The sequence below is a fragment of the Pipra filicauda genome, unplaced genomic scaffold (assembly GCF_003945595.2).
Source record: "Pipra filicauda isolate LSUMZ 115617 unplaced genomic scaffold, ASM394559v2 scaffold331_size1881853_pilon, whole genome shotgun sequence".
Taxonomy (NCBI): Eukaryota; Metazoa; Chordata; class Aves; order Passeriformes; family Pipridae; genus Pipra; species Pipra filicauda.
In genome coordinates, this window is record NW_024104456.1 from 832,159 (window position 1) to 851,195 (window position 19,037).

The window sequence follows — 19,037 nt, forward strand, 5'->3', positions numbered from 1 at the left end:
CATATATATCTCTCAAAAATTATTTCATTTTCTCTTTTATACACATATAAACATCTGGCTAATATGCCCCATAAAAATTTTTCCTTACTTAGGACTAATCTTTTAAATAACAGAGTTTTAAACAGTCCCTTAGAATAATTTTTAAACGCTATTAAAAAGTTAAGAACTATCTTAGGGTAATCAAAAAGCACACACAAAATAAATTAACATCATACAAATGTGGTTATATTGTTCAGAAAGTCTAATTCTCCCATCTGAAATGAAATAGAGACCAGTGTACCTTAGGGTGAATTATTCATCGATATACAAATATGTTCTCTCTTTCCACATAAATCTTCATGTGAATTTAGCTGCATTTCTGCATAAGCAAGAAACACAGTAAATCCGCAGAACTCTTGCAAAAGGGAGCTGTGTTCCACTGGATAAGAGCATTTTTGCTGGAGGGCAGCAAGTCATCATTTTATCACCGTCTGAACACTAGCAACACCTGTGCCCTTGTAAGCTTCACACCTTGAAATAGCAGCAACATATTTGATGGGTTCAGTAGTAATTTTTCTTCCAGTATTGGATTAGACTACTTTGCATATACAGTAAGTCAAAAGTCTAGTACTTGTGTGCAGCATTAATCCACATTTACATCTGAGAACTCATAAATATACATGGAAACAAACATGACAGAGATTTAAAACTCATTTTAAGTTACAATGTTTTCAGTCCACATGACTGAAAAACAAGTATAAAGTAGATGGACAGCAGAAACAGAAGAAAAGGAGTACAATAACCAAAACTGTAAGAAGTAGGTCACTGTTACAAGGGCAAGTTGCAATTAAAACTGATCAACAGAAGATGTAGACTGTACCATTTGCATAAATGCCTAAATGCAGCATTATTTTCACATCACATACAGTAGATGTGATTTCTAAGCATATTATAACAGCTGGTAAACTCACTAATAGATTTATGGTAAATGAATACTAAATTTCTCCAGCTCTTAATGTACAGTAGTTATGCATTAGCCTTTAAAGCTGTTCGTCATCCTTTTAGTAGTCAAGGCTGAATTTCCTTGAATATTTAGTATCCCAATAAGGAAATTACATATATTCACCTTCAATGAACTTTCATACAATACAAATATATTAAAATATCTTCTTAAGCTGAATCATTTCAATACTATGAGTTTTCTTTTTGCTATTTCAAATTAAATACAAGGAATTTTGTAACTTCCAAAGTGGAGGGTGTTTTAAGGCAGTAAAAGATATGTATTAAGGTTTCCATGATTGTTTATGGTCATCTATGTGAATAAAGCATATTACACACAATTACTGTCATATATTTATCTACGTGACTTTGTTACACTGTACATGATTTAGCAATCTTCTTGAGAAATTTAAAGTGCCACAGTTCAAATGTGCTCATACGTCTTTTCATGGGCTTCTAGTCCATTCTAGTTGCTTTGAGAAATGAGCCCTTTCTTAACTAAAGAGCAGTCTTTTTTAGGTGAAAAAAGAATTCATTCTTCACTGCTGTGCTAACTGGAATCCAGTGGTCGAACCAATCCTTCTTTGTAAACACGAAGTATAGCTTCACAAACAAATTTGTATTGACTCTGTAAAAGAAAGAAAACAGAAAAACATTTATGGATGTTCAGGTAAACTCCTGATCAGATCATAGTATTGAATAGGACTAACAGTCCCATGGCTTCCTTTTTTCCTGGACAATGACAGGAGAGGAAATACAAAGATGGGAGGAGAAAATCCTACTCCCCTGGCTGTGTTCACAATAAACAAAGGTAACATTTACTCTTCCTTGAAGAACAAGCATTAAAAATCATATACCGAGGAAAACACAGTCCCCAGTATTAAAAGCATTCATAATTAATTTTCAGGGAATAGGATTTATTTGTAAAACCTACACATATTTATATGATTTTGCTAACTAGTTAAATAATAGCTAGTTTAATTAGTTATTTACATTCCTTACATATCTCATCTTTTTTTCTATCTTTTTTTTTTTTCTCCAGTTATCTGATTACCATGAGTATTCTGAGCTTGCCAATCTTACAGTTCCATGTTACTGGCACATCTAAGTTACATGACCAAAACCACATTTAAAGTTACCATATAGGATATATAGATGCAACTACCTAACTAAAAACTACCTTTTTTCCCAAACCACACTACTGCAGAAAAAGGAGTCACTTCATTTTCAATTTTTGATCAGACCACATATCTCCTTTTGCAACTGAAGGGGATCAAAACCTTTCAAATAAATAGTTTTGAAGAGCAGCAGGCACATCAATTTTTTTATCACCCAACATTTTGATCTCAATTAGATCTTATAAAGTCTTCACAAATTAGTGTTTCTTTTCTGCATTCTACTATTACAAAGACTATTCCTTTCATCACCTTGTGATGTAACTACTTATTAAAATCAATTAGCCTGCAAGCCTCTTTCTGAAAAGTGATACAAGGAGACATTACCAATAGGACTAAAAATCCACATAGACTGAAAAAATTTGTATGACTAACACAATCCTGAGAATGCAAGATGATTGAAATTTAAAAGAACTTGCAAAGATTGACAGCATCCTTCCCTCTTCTCTGAAAGTACCATTGACAAAACCCCCAAATGAACACCTTCCTCCAACTCCATGTCATACTCAGAGAAGCACAGCTTCACATTTTTTAAATCCCTTTTTCCATATTTGAACTGTTCTCCCAGCTGCCCTTGTACTGTCAGCTCCCATCAACTCTACAGAAACATCTGGAAACATTGCCCCATTATCTCCCAAAGGGCTGGGCTCAAAGATAATATTTGGACTGTGAAGGACCTTAGAGTGCAAGTAAATACCAGCAGTTAGGAATGCTATTCTCGTCCATAAACTGTAAAACATTTTCCCTCAGATACAGAAAAACTTAAGGGAAACTGGGAGGTGGAAATGAGTTTTCTGCATCTCAATTTTTCTGCCTTTTCTTTTAACCTTTCAGTCAATTACTCCCACCTTCAATATCACTCTGTTCTTTTGTCTTTATTTCTTAATTACCTTGACTTTTCTCTTCACCGTTATAGTAATTTCCATATTTCTACTGCTTGAACAAGTCAGGTGTGATATTTAGCTCTCTGTTCAATACTTCTGTTAACTTGTGGGATCGAATTACTGAACAAATAAAAGAATGAGCACTTCAGCATTGCTTACTCTGACTCAGTCTCTGACTACTTATTTTGTTTTCTCTTACCTGTTGCACGTATTCTTCCTGCTCAGTCAGCTGGTAGCTAGTTCTATTATGCGCATCCTAAAGCTCTGTTTTCTGTATTGTTTAGTTTTTCTAATTTCTTTTTAATGGAACATAATGGTTAATTTTTCTTTTTTTCAGTGAAAGGCCTAGTGTTATACCAATTTCGTTGTAGCTTTATAATTTTGGTTGAAACTTCTGTTTTGCTGCTCCTGATAACCAAAGTATTGGTTTTTGAGAAACTACAGCTTTCACATGACTAAAAACAGACACTAAACTGACCAGTTAATAGCTCTGATGGGTCCATTCTTAACAAATATGCCCTGTCTGGTATTAACTCACAACATGCATCTGGCAAAGTGTATCATCTTAGAATTGGAGCACACACACAATCCCCACAGGGCAGCTGAACATGCTTCAGGCAAGGCTATTAAAACTGAACAATCTCTATATTACAACTGAACCACCTCTAATGTCTTCTCCCAGAAGCCCTAAGCTGAATATCAAATATGAGCAAATATGAGTGGGGCTAGCTAGAACACAAGCATGGGAATGCCATAGAGCACCCAGGATAGATTGAAATATTAACATGTAGCTCTTTGGTAGTTTGTTTTCCCACAGCTGAGTGCTTGCTTCTGTGTCTCATTTATAGCACCGTATGACAATTCTGCTCATTGGCTTTTCACAACAGTACCTACCTACTTTGGAAATAACAAGTGAATTTAGTTTCACAGTATTGCTGCTACAGATCATCCCTCTCCTGATTGTGCTGACAGTGAACTGTGTGACACACAGCAAGCAAGGTAAAGAATCCTATTTTAGGTATTCATTTTCCACACAGGGGGTCTGATTATCAGTATATTTATTGCTATTCCTTGTATTCTTCAGTTATGTCAAACTGTGGAGTGCAAGAACAATTCTTGCTGATTTCTGTTGTAACAAAAGGGACTCGGCCTTCCCAACAAGCTGAAGCTTACTTCAGGTTCTCATATCTGATTTTCAAAAAGAGCACCACCTCTAGACTAAGCCTGAAGTTGCTCAGATAGTTTTAGAAACTGAGGGGTGTAGATAGGTGCAAGTCCAGAAGTCAACATTCAGCTTCCTTAAACTTCATTTGATGACAACCTTTGTCATTATCTCAGCTTCCACTTCTGAAAGGAACAGGCAGGAGACCCTTCAAACAAATCCCTTCTCAACCATACAGTCCTGACACTCTTCCAGACAGTGCACTCATACTGCAATGAAAAGAGTCCCAGCAGCATGCACGACCAAACTCTGCTCACTGAGCAGTATAATGTTACACAGGCAACTATAAATCCTGATGCCTTTACACCCCTTTTTCTCCCTGTCTAGGCAATCACAATGCTAGGTCCTGCAGTCATTAACCCGTTAATGAACAGAATTTTTCTTCATAATTTACTTTTTCCTTGATCAAATGGAAACCAAGGCATTTTCTTTTGAACATTAGAGACAGAAATGCCCAATTTAACTGTTGTCTTTGTGGGTCTAACCCCCCTTACTTCCATCTCTCCTAGGACATTTAGCTCTCCAAGATAACCCACACTTAGTATTCTTGTCATCCAATCTGTCCCCAAGAAAGAACAGTCTCTCATCCTTCAGCCTTAGTCTCTAACTTCAAATATATTCATTTCCAAAGCTGATACAAAATTGCCTTAATGATCTCAAGTTGTCTTTGAACCACTTTCATCTTAATATCACTGTCTACTTTTATATTTCAGTTACTGATACTACCCAACTTGCCCTTTGTTTTTCCAAACTGGGTAGAGGCAAAATGAAAAAAGTAAATAAATATTGTTCTTATAGAATTTCTACTCAAAGTGACCTGTTGAAAAGCCATTTCCTCTCTTCAAACCATGTGTCTTAGTTACAGGGACCTGGATCAGTTTATCACTATGTGGGTATAACCAAAACTGTGTATTCTACATCCTCTATGTAATTTCTGATGGACTGTTAATAACGGGTCATTTGCAACAGCTGCCCAGGGCACACCTGACACCTCAGGCTACAGGCTGTGTTTTAAATACATACATCATAGCAAAGCAGCCTATGCCAGCGTGCTACCTTGTGCTGAATTTATGAAGTTTGAAATATAATGGCAACTGAAGACTCATACGAGACTCCTATATCTAAAAAATTTTTGAATCTGTTTTAAACCTTGACAAGTGCAGTATACACAGAAAATCAGGCTTCCTTTCCATCACTTACTGATGTTTGCACCATCATAGCTCGTTGGTCTCGCATTTTTCTTACAATATCCAGTGGATAAACAGGTTGGTTCCTTTCAATTAAACACATGGCTGTTTCCATAGTGACCAATACACCAGTACGACCGATTCCTGCACTGTGAAATGTAACAGGAAAATAGTCTATAAAACTGGGATTTTGCAATGCACTAGATTCATATCATAGTCTTAATACTAGGATGCTAAACAACCTCAGGAATTACAGAAAGATCTTAGTAAAATTTAATCAGAGTGCAAAGTTTATTTTTACAGCAAATTCAGTAATATTTTCCGGCAATTACTAAAAAGAAAATATCTTTTAATATAAATAAAACTAAAACCTTACTTAAAGTAAACGCATTTTTAAACAATTATAACTGCTTAAAAATCTAAATGTATTGGTTTGGTATTTTTGACTTTAAAAAAACTGTTTTTATGAGAGGCACTTGAACAGCAGCAAAAAAGCCTTTGCAGTGCTGTTCAGAATGAGGTTATGACAGTGGTAGAGGATAAAAACCAGAGAACAAATTACACTGCAGATTTATCAGCTCTGTGATAATTACGTGACTAAGCCATTTCACCAAAAGGTTGCAGGAGAAAGGGAGACAAAGGAAACTCATCGTTTACATATAACATCAGTTTCTCTCTTCAGCAGTGAACACTTGTATTGCACAATTTAAGATTTTCATCTAATTCAAGGAATCTCCCGTCTTGGAGACAGACGTTTCACATGAAATGCTTATTCTAAGGCTGAAGTAGATCTATAATTAGAATTTTAAAACACAAGTACCTGCAGTGAACAAGAACTGGCTCATTCTTTACTCTCTTTGGCCTCATACAGGTCACAAACTCCAAGAAGTCCATGGAGTCATCAGGAACGCCATGATCAGGCCAAGCTACATACTGGAGATGGGTGACGGTGTGTTGTTGTTCTGTCTAAAATACAGTAAAGTTTTCAGAAAATGTCCAGTGCTAGGACTGCTGTATTCATGTTTACTAGACAAAAGTCACATTTTTCACAGTCAAAGTATTCTGCAGATGCAATAAGAGGTAGATGTAGAAAATGTTTGTCATTTTAAAACTCAGTATGAAGTATGAAGACGTAATTGTCAGAAAGCATATATGATGCATAACATTTTCTAAATAAATGAGATATCAAACTTAACTTCCGTGATCTAAACAGATTTTAATTTTTTGGATTTATTGATTATTGACCTATTGTACTTTGAAATCCTGAGGTAAAATGAAACAATAGTACTATATAATAGTTTAGAATAGGTTGAAAGAAACAACAGAGAACAGCAGGACTATTGAGATCAGTATCAAAATAACAGAGGCTTGGGGCTACACAATCTGTTGTAAATATGTCTGTGCATACTTACAGATTCAGCTATAATAAAGTTGTCTGCAACATTTGCTAAATCTGGTTTCTGTCAGAAAACATATATCATTCATACATGCTCATTTTACATATAGCAATGACTTCTGTATGATCCACAGAAGGATACTTTTCTGTATGGAAGCAATATAATTAGTTAAAAGATTCTGTTGCACAAAGAGTTCTTTTTGGTTCAATTATACCTCAAAATAAAAACGATTTTAGAGAAGTTCTTTCAGTTTAGCCTTTTGTTAACTTTGATTATGAAACCACTCAATCATCTTTGCATGCAGATTGGGCTCAACTGATACATTACAGATGTAATTAATACTTAGGGTAGGAAGGAAAAAACTTAAGATGCTCCTGAGCTCTGCTGTATCATGCAATGAGGATCTTGCTCTTTACAAGCTGAGACAAACCTTCATGTTCCTTTATTTCTTCCACACATTTTGCAATAGTTAGACCTGCATGTTATTTATGTCCATTACCATACTTAACATTTGACACCCTACTGACATCTCCTTTATCACTAGATTAGTCTATAAAAGCTGGCCTCTCTCTAGGGGTCCACATAAGAATGTTTTTTGTGATGCTGGTGACTTCAAAAGCTAAGTGCACAGCTGCTGAAATATAGAATGCCTTCAACTGCTTGCTTTCCTCTTCTGCTTGAGGAAGCGGTTCTACTACCAGGGAGCAGGCTAGTAGAACACAAAAGATAGAATAACTACTGCCTACTAAGTAGAGTCTTAGGAAATGCAATTCCAGTTAAAGCAATTGCAGAAATTTATAATTGCCTCCAGGGACCAAAAGATAAATGATACTTTGCCCCTTGAAGGCACAGCCTGAGCAATCACAATTAAAAGGCCCAGCATAAGGCCCAAGGGGACAACGTAATCTAACATTAATAATCAAGCTCCCTGTAATATGAATTGCATTGGGATCTATCAGCCAGGTTATCAAAAGGTCCACAATGACCAGGACCTCTGCAGGAAAAAGCATGGCCTTTTGCTACTCAGCTTTGCCGAGTAGGAACAGTTGATCCTGACCAATGATTACAATTCACATTTTTCTGAAATGCCAAGATTAAAAAAAATACATAAACATGTCAAGAAAATGTAATTAAAAAGTTCTCCTTTCGAAATCTGTGCATGCTTAATCAGAACCTCTTCTAAAGGGAAATGAGATAATGCAGCAATTACACGTAACTGTTTGAGCTGATTCTCTTAAATCAGAGACATTTGAATTATAGCATCCTTGATTCATTCTAAAACTATACAAGAGTGAGTTGCCTTCCATGTGCTTCAAGAACTTAAAGCCATACAGCATGGATAAGTGCCAGTGGCCCACCTGAGAACCACTAATAGTAATCTGTAGCATCAAAAAGTCATTTTACAAGCTCAGAAAAAAAGGAAAGAGTTAATTTAATTTCTACTTATCATTACAGACTCAAATATAGTGAGTTGCATTTATTTAAATAGTTCACAGACATAAAGTAACACAATCACGTTATATAAGACTTATTCAGAGTGAGAATATACTCTGAGAACATGCACTTGGTCCCCAGAGCTGCTGCTTTTGGTGCAATCATCTTCATTTTCTATTGCATGCCCTAACCATCCATAGAGACCAACAGAGGTGTTTGTTAATTATTCCAGGTATGCCTCAAGCTTCAGTGTAGTTTTCTAGTTATTTGTGTTTTAATACAATCAGTTTTGATTCTTTTGGTTGAGCTCTTCTGAGATGATCCAAATTAACATTTGACTGTTATGTCACTCGCTTTTCAAAATGCACAAGTATTTTAAAACACTTCATATTAACCTATTGTAAACAGTAGTTATAGTCATATATGTTAGAACTTTTTCTAAGTCTAAGCTTTTCTGTCTCATGCAGAAAATATCAAATCAGTACTCTACAAAGTCCAGATTTTTTTAAAGCTATTTTTAGTGGGCTTTTTTTGCCTTTTTTTTTATTTAAAAAAAATCTTCAAGTCTTTACATTCACAAGGAAAGTCAGCTTTTAAATTCAGAGAATGTCAGCCAAATAACACCCCACATGGAAATAACTAACATTAAAAGACCATCACACTTACTAAAATCTAGCACTCATACATGAAAGAAAATGCCAAATTGTAGTTACTGGTTCCATAGTTAGCCCCACTCTACATGTTTTGCTAACAATACTTATTTTTAAACACACTATTTCTGCCAGACCCTGCTTCTTTGTACAAACCTAGCAATAGAAAAGAAGAGGTAACTTCTCATTACACTCGTGTTGCTCATCAAACCATCATTCTGTGAAACTCCTTTTAAGTCTTTTCCACAATTTTTTTTGCACTGATGTTTTCAGTGACAGTCATTATTCTAGCATCTTAATGTCTGATAGATGTATAATTTATCTAATCTGGCTTTGTTAGTCCATTATTTCCATGGAAAGTGATAGCTTTTAAATGAAAAAGAAGCTTATCACTCCAAATCCTTCTATTTGCATTGTCACTGCCTGCACAATCACGCTAAAAAAATCCATATTATGACACAAGGAATTGTTTTAATTAACTTGACCTGGGTTGTTTATAAGATGTAAGTACTCTGTCATGGCTCTCACACTCATTCATTATAGCAATCATATAACTTGTCTTTCATGGATGAAATTCAATCAATTTTTAAACATCTTGAAATTTTTTCTTTTTCTTTGAATAATTTCATAGAATCATAGAATATACTGAGTTGGAAGGGACCCATCAGGATCATCGAGTCCAACTCCTGGCCCTGTGCAGGCACCCCAAGAATCACACCATGTACCTGAGAGAATTGTCCAAATGCTTCTTGAACTCAGACAATCATGGTGTTGTGACCACTTCCCCGGGGAGCCTGTTCCTGTGCCTGACCACCCTCTGGGTGGACAACCATTTTCTAATACCTAACTTAAACCTCCCCTGACTCAGATTCATGCTGTTTCCTGTCACTGGTCACCACAGGGAAGAGATTGGTGTCCACCCCTCCACTTCCCCTCACATGAGGATGCCGAAGTCTGCAATGAGGTCTCCCCTCAGTCTCCTCTTCTCCAGGTTGAAAAAACCAAGTGACCTCAGCTACTCTTTGTATGGCTTCCCCTCAAGACCCTTCACAATCCTTATGGCCCTTTCTTGGATGCTCTGTAGTAGTTTAATGTCATTTTTCTATTTTGGTGCCCAAAACTGCACACAGAACTCCAGCTGAGGCTGCCCCAGTGCAGAGTAGAGTGGGACAATCCCCTCCCTCGACCGGCTGGTGATGTTTTGCCTGATGCCCCCCAGGACACGGTTGGCCCTCCTGGCTGCCAGGGCACTGCTGACTCAGATTCAACCTGCCATCGACCAGGACCCCCAGACCCCTTTCTGCAGCACTGCTCTTCAGCCTCTTGTTTACTTAGTAAAATTTATCAGGTGAAAGAATGACAGGGCAGTTTGAAAACAACAAACAAATTGTGGCAACAACTAACATAAAGTGTGGGAGAATAAAAAACAAAACAAATAAACCAAAACCCTGAAAAATTACAGTCCTTCAAAGTAATGTGAGTTACGTGGTTCAGCAAGTATTATCTCCACAGCCTCGTTAAGTTCTGTGTTCTATTTCACTTAAGTGAAATCAAGAACAAATGCTTGTTTGAAGAAGGGAAAGTAGCAAAAAAGTTTTCTTCAAAACATAATTGAATGAAATTGATGAGATTTAATGTTGCAAGGCATTTCTCTTAAAGGAAACTGAATAAAAGTTTGTTTTAGGCTCCTCATGCTATTTTTTTCAATGATTAAAAAGAAATTCATATTTTGTTTTACAAAACAGTGCACTGTGTGATAACTCTGCACTCACACTACACAATTTCTTTCCTTTTGTCTGTTTGTTCTGATCTCCAAAGTGTTCTGAAGCTTTAAAAAACCAAAAAAAACCCAACCCTAATCAACCTCAAAAAAACCCCAAACTTAGTGCTTTTTTTGCTCTCCTTTCATTTTGCTACAGTACAGCTTTCAATCTTGGTCTTGAAAAGGCAGGAAATTAATCCTTTCTTTATTTCATGAGGCTTAGAAAGGTTAAAAATAAATAATTTGAGTGACAGGGACTAAAAGTTTGTGCATATTTACTTGCAGTACTACTTTTATGAGCTTAATTTCTTCTGTGCTGACATTCAAGTTTATAACTTACAGATTAATTGGCCAAAATACAGAAAGAAATATCATGCTGCTCCCTGACTATGTGGTTTCTCACAGCTAAAAACTGAAACACTCTACTCAACTGAAAGACCTTTAAGTACTGACATCTGACATCTCACTTTATGACTACAAAGGAAATCTTAATTACATTAAAACAAATTTGGATGGGCTGCCAAGTGACAGATTCAGTTACAAATGTATGAGACTAAAGGATTGGTCATCTTGCTGTAGGAACACTGATTACATGTTATATTTTAAAACAGATATTTCCTCTTTTTTTTGACTACTAGCCATTCTGGTAACTATAAAAGCTACTAAACTATACAGAAGTTTAAAAGACGTACTAATAATGGAACTGCAAATTAGTCTTTGGTCAGTATACAGTCATTTCTTACATATCTTAGGAAAGCATAAACCCTTCATCTTTTTAGAGAATACCTGTGGCTGTAGAATTTTGGAAAAGAGATGAGGAGAGGAAACATAAGAAATCCAGGACAACTTAGAAACAAAAGTCAGACTTCATCCCCTATAACTCAGGTTGTGGGAAGTCTAGATGTGACCTGCACACACATTTGACAACACAAGAGAATATGCATGTGTTTAACCTTTTCTTTGCTTTCCAACTCTGACATTAGCATAAAGTATTAGGAGCTATGGAATATATGTATCTTATATAAATTGAGCACATTTCAATTGAGATATATATGGATTTTTTTTTCTTTTTTTAAAATTTGACTAAAGATAATGGAAAGGAACTGGTGAGATTCTGTATCTTCTCTCAAAACAACATTATTATGCTTCACTTCTTAAATAGCCATTCTAGCTGCATGTACCATTAACCAAGTGACCCGTATTTCATCCCTGAAAGAGCACGGTTACTTAGAAAAAAACCTCACATTATAAATCAAACTACTTGTGAATCCAGTGATTGCAAAACTGTTTAAAAAAAAGCACTAAACTTCTTTATGAAGGTTATTACAATATCTGTACAGCATCACGTATTATAGAACTTCAAAAAGTATGTTTGTGAAGCTCTAAATAAATAATCGTACTATCTTGATTCATATAATATACAAATATTCTTTTTTAAAAACTGTGTGTGTCTATATACACACATGTGTATATTCACACACAGAGATATATGTTATCAAAGACAGAGTCTTTATCTACCTATCTCTACCTGTATTCATTCAGCTTGCTTGGGGATAAGGGACATTTACCTCAACATTTGTAATCACCATTTCTCTAACAACATAAGCAATCGTACAGTCTTCAGAGTGGCATCTGACACGAAAGCTGCCATATTCCATTACATCTGGTGGATCAGGCCAATACTGGTGACATTTGGTCTGTAAGGAAAATTAAGCACATGTCAAGACAGTATACAAGCACTTCTGTTTCCAGCATTCCATCCTATGCTGTGGTTCAGGGAACTCAAGGAGCAATATAAAATCTGTTCTGGTTTGCTGGCAAGATTTTTGCATCCAAATTGAAAAACAACAAAATAGGCTAAAGTCTCCATAAATATCTGTTTTAGTGATTTGTAATAAATATTCAGGTATTTGGAGGCATGATGCTTTGTCTGGTGCTCATCCGCAATCGCTAAAATGACTTCTCAAGGTATAAGGTAGGAGGAGAAAGATGGATTTATTTCATCATAAGAAGAGAAGCGTAGAGGTTAAACTTACAACTATCTTTAGCCATCTAATAACAGCTTACAGCAAAGGCAGAGCCACATATTTCTTGAAAGGGAACAATGAAAGGATAAGAGGCAACTGAAAAAAGATGCAACAAGGGAAATTCTGATTAGATGTTGGCAAAAAAATTTCCATGAGGATGGTCAAGCACAGAAACAAGAAACCCTATGAGGCTGTGGAATCTCCACCTATAGAAATAATCAAAACTTAACTGATGTGAGACTGTAACTGTAAAGTTCAAAGATGGTTTTGTCTGCAACTTTTAACTGGAACAGACTAGCAAGAGCTGGAAATTTTGAAATGTTAAAATTTCTTAATTCTACCTTTAATAAACTCAATTTTCAGTGGCTTGAAATCCAAATTATAACCATTATGCCTGAAATTTTTACTGTGGTAGTTTAGCTGAAATACTTTCCTTTTCAAATTTAAGCCAAAATAACGTATCCATTTCTAAAAAAGTAACATTACTGTGGAGCAAAAAATAAAATTCTATAATACAAATCTTAAGATCACTGGAAAGAAACAGGTTGGAGTGTAAAACCTCTAGGTTTTTGCGAAAAGGTTTGGCATTTGCCAGCAGGGATACTCTTGACAAGAATATACATTTTTTTTCTATTCCTGAAAGTTCACCCACAAACTGGGCAAATGTAAATAATTTCTGAAATTAAACACAACTCAGAAAAAGTGCCTAGTGGGTAAAGGTACCAGCAGGATGATTAGAAGCTATCAACAATTGCCTTGAAGTTTCCAACTGACTGGGCAAACTACAGACTATTACTAATATGTGTTTCTACTCAACACAAGGAAATGAAAGCAGCAAGCTATTTTGACTGCAATACAGTCAAAAGATGAAGGGAGCATTTTTGTGTCAGATGATGTTCAATGTCTGTTTCCACGAACAGCTACATAACCTGACCATGACTAAAATCTGATGGCTGATTAACTGTCCTTCCTTACATCTCAATCTTCATGCTGTTTAGGACCTTCAATATTCACTGCCTTGCTTTCTAAAAACACTAGATTTTGACTGAGATGCCAGATAAATTTTATAGTGTAGGATAGATCACATAGGAAAGATAGATAAAGGCTACAGAGTAGGCATACAAGAGCTTCACTACCTTCTCTACCTCTTATAAAACCCAACTGTTCAGCTTTCAGCTTCTAAAACTTCAAACTACCTTTACGTTTAATCTAAAACACTTAATCTTTAAAACTACAAAGGATATGTTAGATCAAAGTACAAAACAATATACCAGATTTTCACTGTACTATTCCAAAAGTAATGGCGTGCCAGAATTATCAGAGTAATTTTGGGAAAGAACTTAAAATGTAAATAAAAATAAGCAGGTTAAACTCTGACCGCTACTAGTAAATAGCATGATGGCAGACTCTTTTTTAAAACCAGACTACAGGGTTTGCTCAGCCTGCTCAGTGCTTCCAGACATCTGCTGAATGGCTTGGAGAGCAACTGCCACATGGAGCCCAGCACTCAGGGGGAAAAATAACAACACGTAGTACCTGTCTGTTCAGCATAACAGAGTGAATGTAGTAAACAAATTGTAAACAAACAGCTGGTTTGTTTACAAAGTAGCAAAACAAAAAGCAAGTTGCAGACAATCTCTTCCTAAGTAATTCAGAAAGTCTGGCCTTCAGAAAAATGATTCAATGGAATAAGTCGGCCTATTTTAGGGTTATTTAATCATAACAATGGAAAAATGTTCAAAAGTACAGTATATTTCTTCAGCATATAAAGAGCCTGGACACTTACCCGTCCTCGTTCAGTAAGAGTTGTTAACATGATGATCAGGGACAATTTGTGATCCCAGACTACTTGCCAAAAGTGTGCACATGTGTGTGGAAGAGGCCCCTGAGTAGCAATGTACCTGTTCACAATGCCCACAGAAGGAATTTCCATCTATAGAGCGGAAGAAAAGTTCTATGTAAATCTTGTTCTCATTGCTCAAGTACTATTTTAACTCAGCATTTCATTCAAACAGAAAATTTTGAGGGAAGACTAATGCAGCAAGTAATAAGTAATAAGACAATCAAGATCACACTTTGTTATGTGAAAAAATTTTAAATCATTAATTTAAAACAGATGTAAAGATTCTATAGTCCTTCATGCTGAACCATAAATAGAAGATTATTAGTGACAATGTATTTGAAAATTTGAAACTGCAAAGCTTTCCAGATTTTCTTTAATACCTAGTAAGGAAGTATGGCAAGGCATATACGCCAAAGGTATGCTAGCAAAAGCTGTTTATTGCCTGATACCAAACACAGTAAGTGAAGAATCAACTCTGATTGAGGTGCTTAACTTATGGATCTGACACAAATATATAGACATTTTCCCCTCTTTTCCCTAACCCCCAGTCTACACTTGATTGATTATGGCAATTATGGCCCTGATTTGTCTTCTGTATTCCTTCATAGCATAGCTGGTATGCCATAAGTGTCTCTAGAGAGACGAGTGCTTAATTTTAAGGATACAACCTCAGCATTTGAAGCCTATGGAAAGGTAAAACAATTTTTACTGGTTAAAGACTCTGCACATATCAAAGTTTATACCAACCACATGGTTGTATTTACTTTGTATTAGGATGGCTACTTGTTTCACAAGAGACACTTCATCTTTTACACTATGAAACTTTACATCTTCTACGTTTGCAAATCCCCAAAATATAAAAGAAAATATCCTTTTTCCTCAAAAAAGCCAAATTCAATCTGCGTTAGTAATACAGAGAGCGAGTAAATGCAGGTCTCTGTATGACTTACATTCACGTAATTTGCATTAATGTAATCTTCATCTCCTCGCAATATTATCCTTGTGGCATCATCTGCACACACAGACACACGCACAAAAAAAAGAGGGAATAAAATTAGCAATTAATGGGCATGTTTCCCTTCTATTAAGTTAAAAAACAATTGAGGAATTGCAGAGACACAAACAGCAGAATACAAACCAGAATACATTACATTTTAGAACATAAAATGAAAAATTATATGACTTCAATTATATAATGAAATCTTCAATCAATAAGTTCCATACAACAGTTTAAATAGCTACCATATAAAGGATAAAGCAAAATAGGCAGGAACTGTACTTTAGACTCACAAGGTAGAACATCTTTGTATCTATTCTTGTCCATATTCTGAGGTACCTTTGCACATGTAACAGCCAAACCTGGTTTCTTTCTATAAAGTTGCTGCAAAAAAGAATGAAAAATCATACAATTTTGAGGGATCTGATTATGTTATACACAAATTAAATACACTCACATGGAAACATACAGACTGAAAAAATAATTTAAGAATAATTTAAAGTCAAGTAATCATTCTCCAGCTTCATTATTGTTGCCTGGCAAATAGTCATTTGCTATTGACAGACTTGTTAAATTCTGATTAAATGGAGGAAGATATTCTGGAAAAATTTTATTATTCATAGTCTACTGGCTAATTATTTACTATTTTACTGAAGTGAATGGAGAGTTTGAGAGTCACCAAGGCTGACGAGGTGTCACTGCAATTGTCTCTGATCATGAAACAATGAACTCAAAGAAACAAGGCCACTAAGCTGTACCCTAGATTTGTTATATTTCAAAAACGTTTTGAACTTTTTCTGTAATATCCTTTTATAAATGCTGACATGAAAAAAAAGTCATAAAGGAGCAAATATCCTATGAAGATTATTACAGGATATTGTGCACAAATTTAGTCAACAAATTTGACAATTAAGAAAGTACTGAAAGACCAGTTCACATATTTTGAGCTACTGTTTCAATAGCCAGCACTCATTGCAATTGATTGATTGTATTCAGTGCTGTGGATTTTGGAAAGCAGTTATGAACCATAGTCTACAATTTCTTAAGAGAAGGGGAAATTTAATTCTCAGAAATCTTGGAAACAAAGCAAATTTCATTAAAAAAAGTGGTTATAAAATTACAAATATCAGAACTCTTCAGCCCCTACCATTAAATTTGACACCATTTGAAAAAGAGTCAAGGAAAAAATATCAAAACGGGGAAAAATTTTTTTGCTGTTCTACAAATTTTCAGTGACAGAAATGGTTACTCCTGAACTCAATGTCAATTTTATAAATCATAATAACTAGGGTTTCTCCAGAGTTACTATAAATGTTTGAATCCACTACAGCAAAACAAGCACAAACATACATATACTGTACTCCCTTGCCATTAGAGAAGCAGATGAATTATCTTTTGTAATTTCTTACACTAACAATTAAGGAATTAATATAATAAATTATAAAAACATGTTATTAGTCAGTTTTCTATGACATTCTTTGCTAACACATTGAAGAACATAGAAAAAGAAACAAAGTACAAGACTGACCTCTGTGAAAACCCCACTACTCTATTGAATAAAATAACTAAGGAAAAAATATTAATTTAGTGAGCTTTAGGTACTTGAGCTAGAAACATGGTAATTCAAATGCATTTTTCTCAGCAGATGATATTTTGTGTACAACTGATAACTCATTCTTCCTTGTTGTAAGTAGTGAAGGGTGAAACTGATGGGCAAGTAAAAATGTTGCTCCCTTGAGACAGGACTGAAGAGGAACAATGAAATTTGCAATTAATTAAACCCCTACATTATTTGCTGATTACAGCTATTGGTCTATATTAATGACATTTGAGAATTGAGTATTACCTACCTCAAACTGAATAAGGACAGTCCCACTTTCTAGCCCTCTTCTTAGCTGTTCCATAGACTCCTCCAGTGTATCACCACCATATTCAGAACAGACAGGAAGAATACATTCCGGGAGATTGTGGGAATCAGCTTCGTCTTCTGATTTGGATTCCACAAACTGTTTAACTACTGAAAGATGTGTAGACAATTAAAATCCATTGCATGCAGCATTAATGTGTTTGTAACAGATATAAAAATTTACAAGTTTGAAAAAACAACAAAGTTTCCAAAGCCTCAGGAAAGTAAATAGTAACACATTTAATTGCATTTCTTTTTGCACTACATTACTCTAGAAATTGCTAGGAGTAAAAAGTCCTTACGACCTTTCGGAAAGAGAAACTCAAAATGCCTATCCTATGAAGACAAAGAAATTGAATTCCAAGCACAAGGAGTTTTTGCCATCTTGTCTTACAGAATGAACTGCTAAATAGACTAATGAATCACAGCATGGTAAAAAAAACAATGGAGTTTTGCCTAAAAAAGTTTAGAGTATAATTAATGGAATATCTCTACAAGAAAATTGTATAAGTTTGGACCTCCAACAGCAAAATGAATGCAAAAATTCTTGTATAGTACCCTCTTGCCATTAGAGAAGCAACTGAATTATCTTTTGCAATTTTTTATGCTAACATTGAAGAAACTAACTAAATAAACTTTAAAAAAAAAATAGTCTGTTTTCTATGACGTTCCTTGATAAGATATTGAAGAACATGACGAACATTAATGAAGCAATCTACATAGCAGTTCTGTCTCTATGAATCATATTGCATAACCAAACATGCTCAGCTGTGGTTATTCTCTGCAATATCAGAACACTTCATACCTGCCAAACTTCAGAAAATGGGAAGCTGTTCATACACATGCCTATAGAAATGACTGGCGTGGGGCCACAGGTTATCTTTAGATAAAAGCAGACTTCTCTTATCTGCAAGTAGGAAGGGGACTAGAAGAGCTAAGGGAAGACTAAATGCTGCATAAAGCCAGTGGAAAGGCCTACAACAGGGAAAACAAGATCAAGAGCCCATCCATCTTCCTAGAAACACAAGAAGCTTTAAATAAAGTCAATGTTACGGAAGTACATATCATTTAGGCAGTTTCATTCCCTCCTGTTTCCAAGTGATGCATAATGCCTTCAGATTTTTAAGTCTTAATGTAATCAGAAATTTCATGCAAAGCCCTTCCATAATAGTGTGTTTAAGGTCTTCCCATAGGTCTTAAGGAAAGTAAATAATAAACTAGGAGTTTCACAGTATCTGAAAGCTCTTGGTATCTACATGTGTTTAAATATAGAAAACAAAGTCAAGGTGGAGGAGTTACCCATATTTTAAATATACAGGCTTAAGGTTGCATGTTTCAAATAATGTCTCCTCTTTGTTGGCACTAGTTTAGCAAGCAGGCAGCACAGCCTTTTCTCAGTATTGTCATAAAATGTCTGTTGTAAGACTGAGGTGGGGAACAGCTTATTCTACTTGTTTCATCGTATAATTGTGCTGGGGAACAGCCCATGAGATTTGTAAACCTGCAATTGGGGATTTGGGAAATTATGCTTTATTTACAAAAAACCCCCAGCACCCCAAACCACCAAAAAAACTT

The 19,037-nt window shown here is 35.4% G+C and overlaps 1 protein-coding gene across 1 annotated transcript in view; it reads right to left on the reverse strand.

Annotated features, from left to right (window-relative positions):
* Positions 1-203: 203 nt before the first annotated feature.
* PTPN3 (protein tyrosine phosphatase non-receptor type 3) overlaps positions 204-19,037 on the reverse strand; it is a 115,994-nt gene continuing 97,160 nt past the window's right edge. Inside the window, exons 20-27 of the mRNA XM_027715750.2 lie at positions 17,407-17,573; positions 15,850-15,940; positions 15,510-15,571; positions 14,503-14,649; positions 12,258-12,386; positions 6,267-6,412; positions 5,460-5,595; positions 204-1,606 (exon numbers count right to left, since the gene is read on the reverse strand). Of these exons, the coding sequence (XP_027571551.1) occupies positions 1,529-1,606; positions 5,460-5,595; positions 6,267-6,412; positions 12,258-12,386; positions 14,503-14,649; positions 15,510-15,571; positions 15,850-15,940; positions 17,407-17,573 (956 nt within the window). The 3' untranslated portion in view covers positions 204-1,528. The remainder of the gene's footprint in view (positions 1,607-5,459; positions 5,596-6,266; positions 6,413-12,257; positions 12,387-14,502; positions 14,650-15,509; positions 15,572-15,849; positions 15,941-17,406; positions 17,574-19,037) is intronic.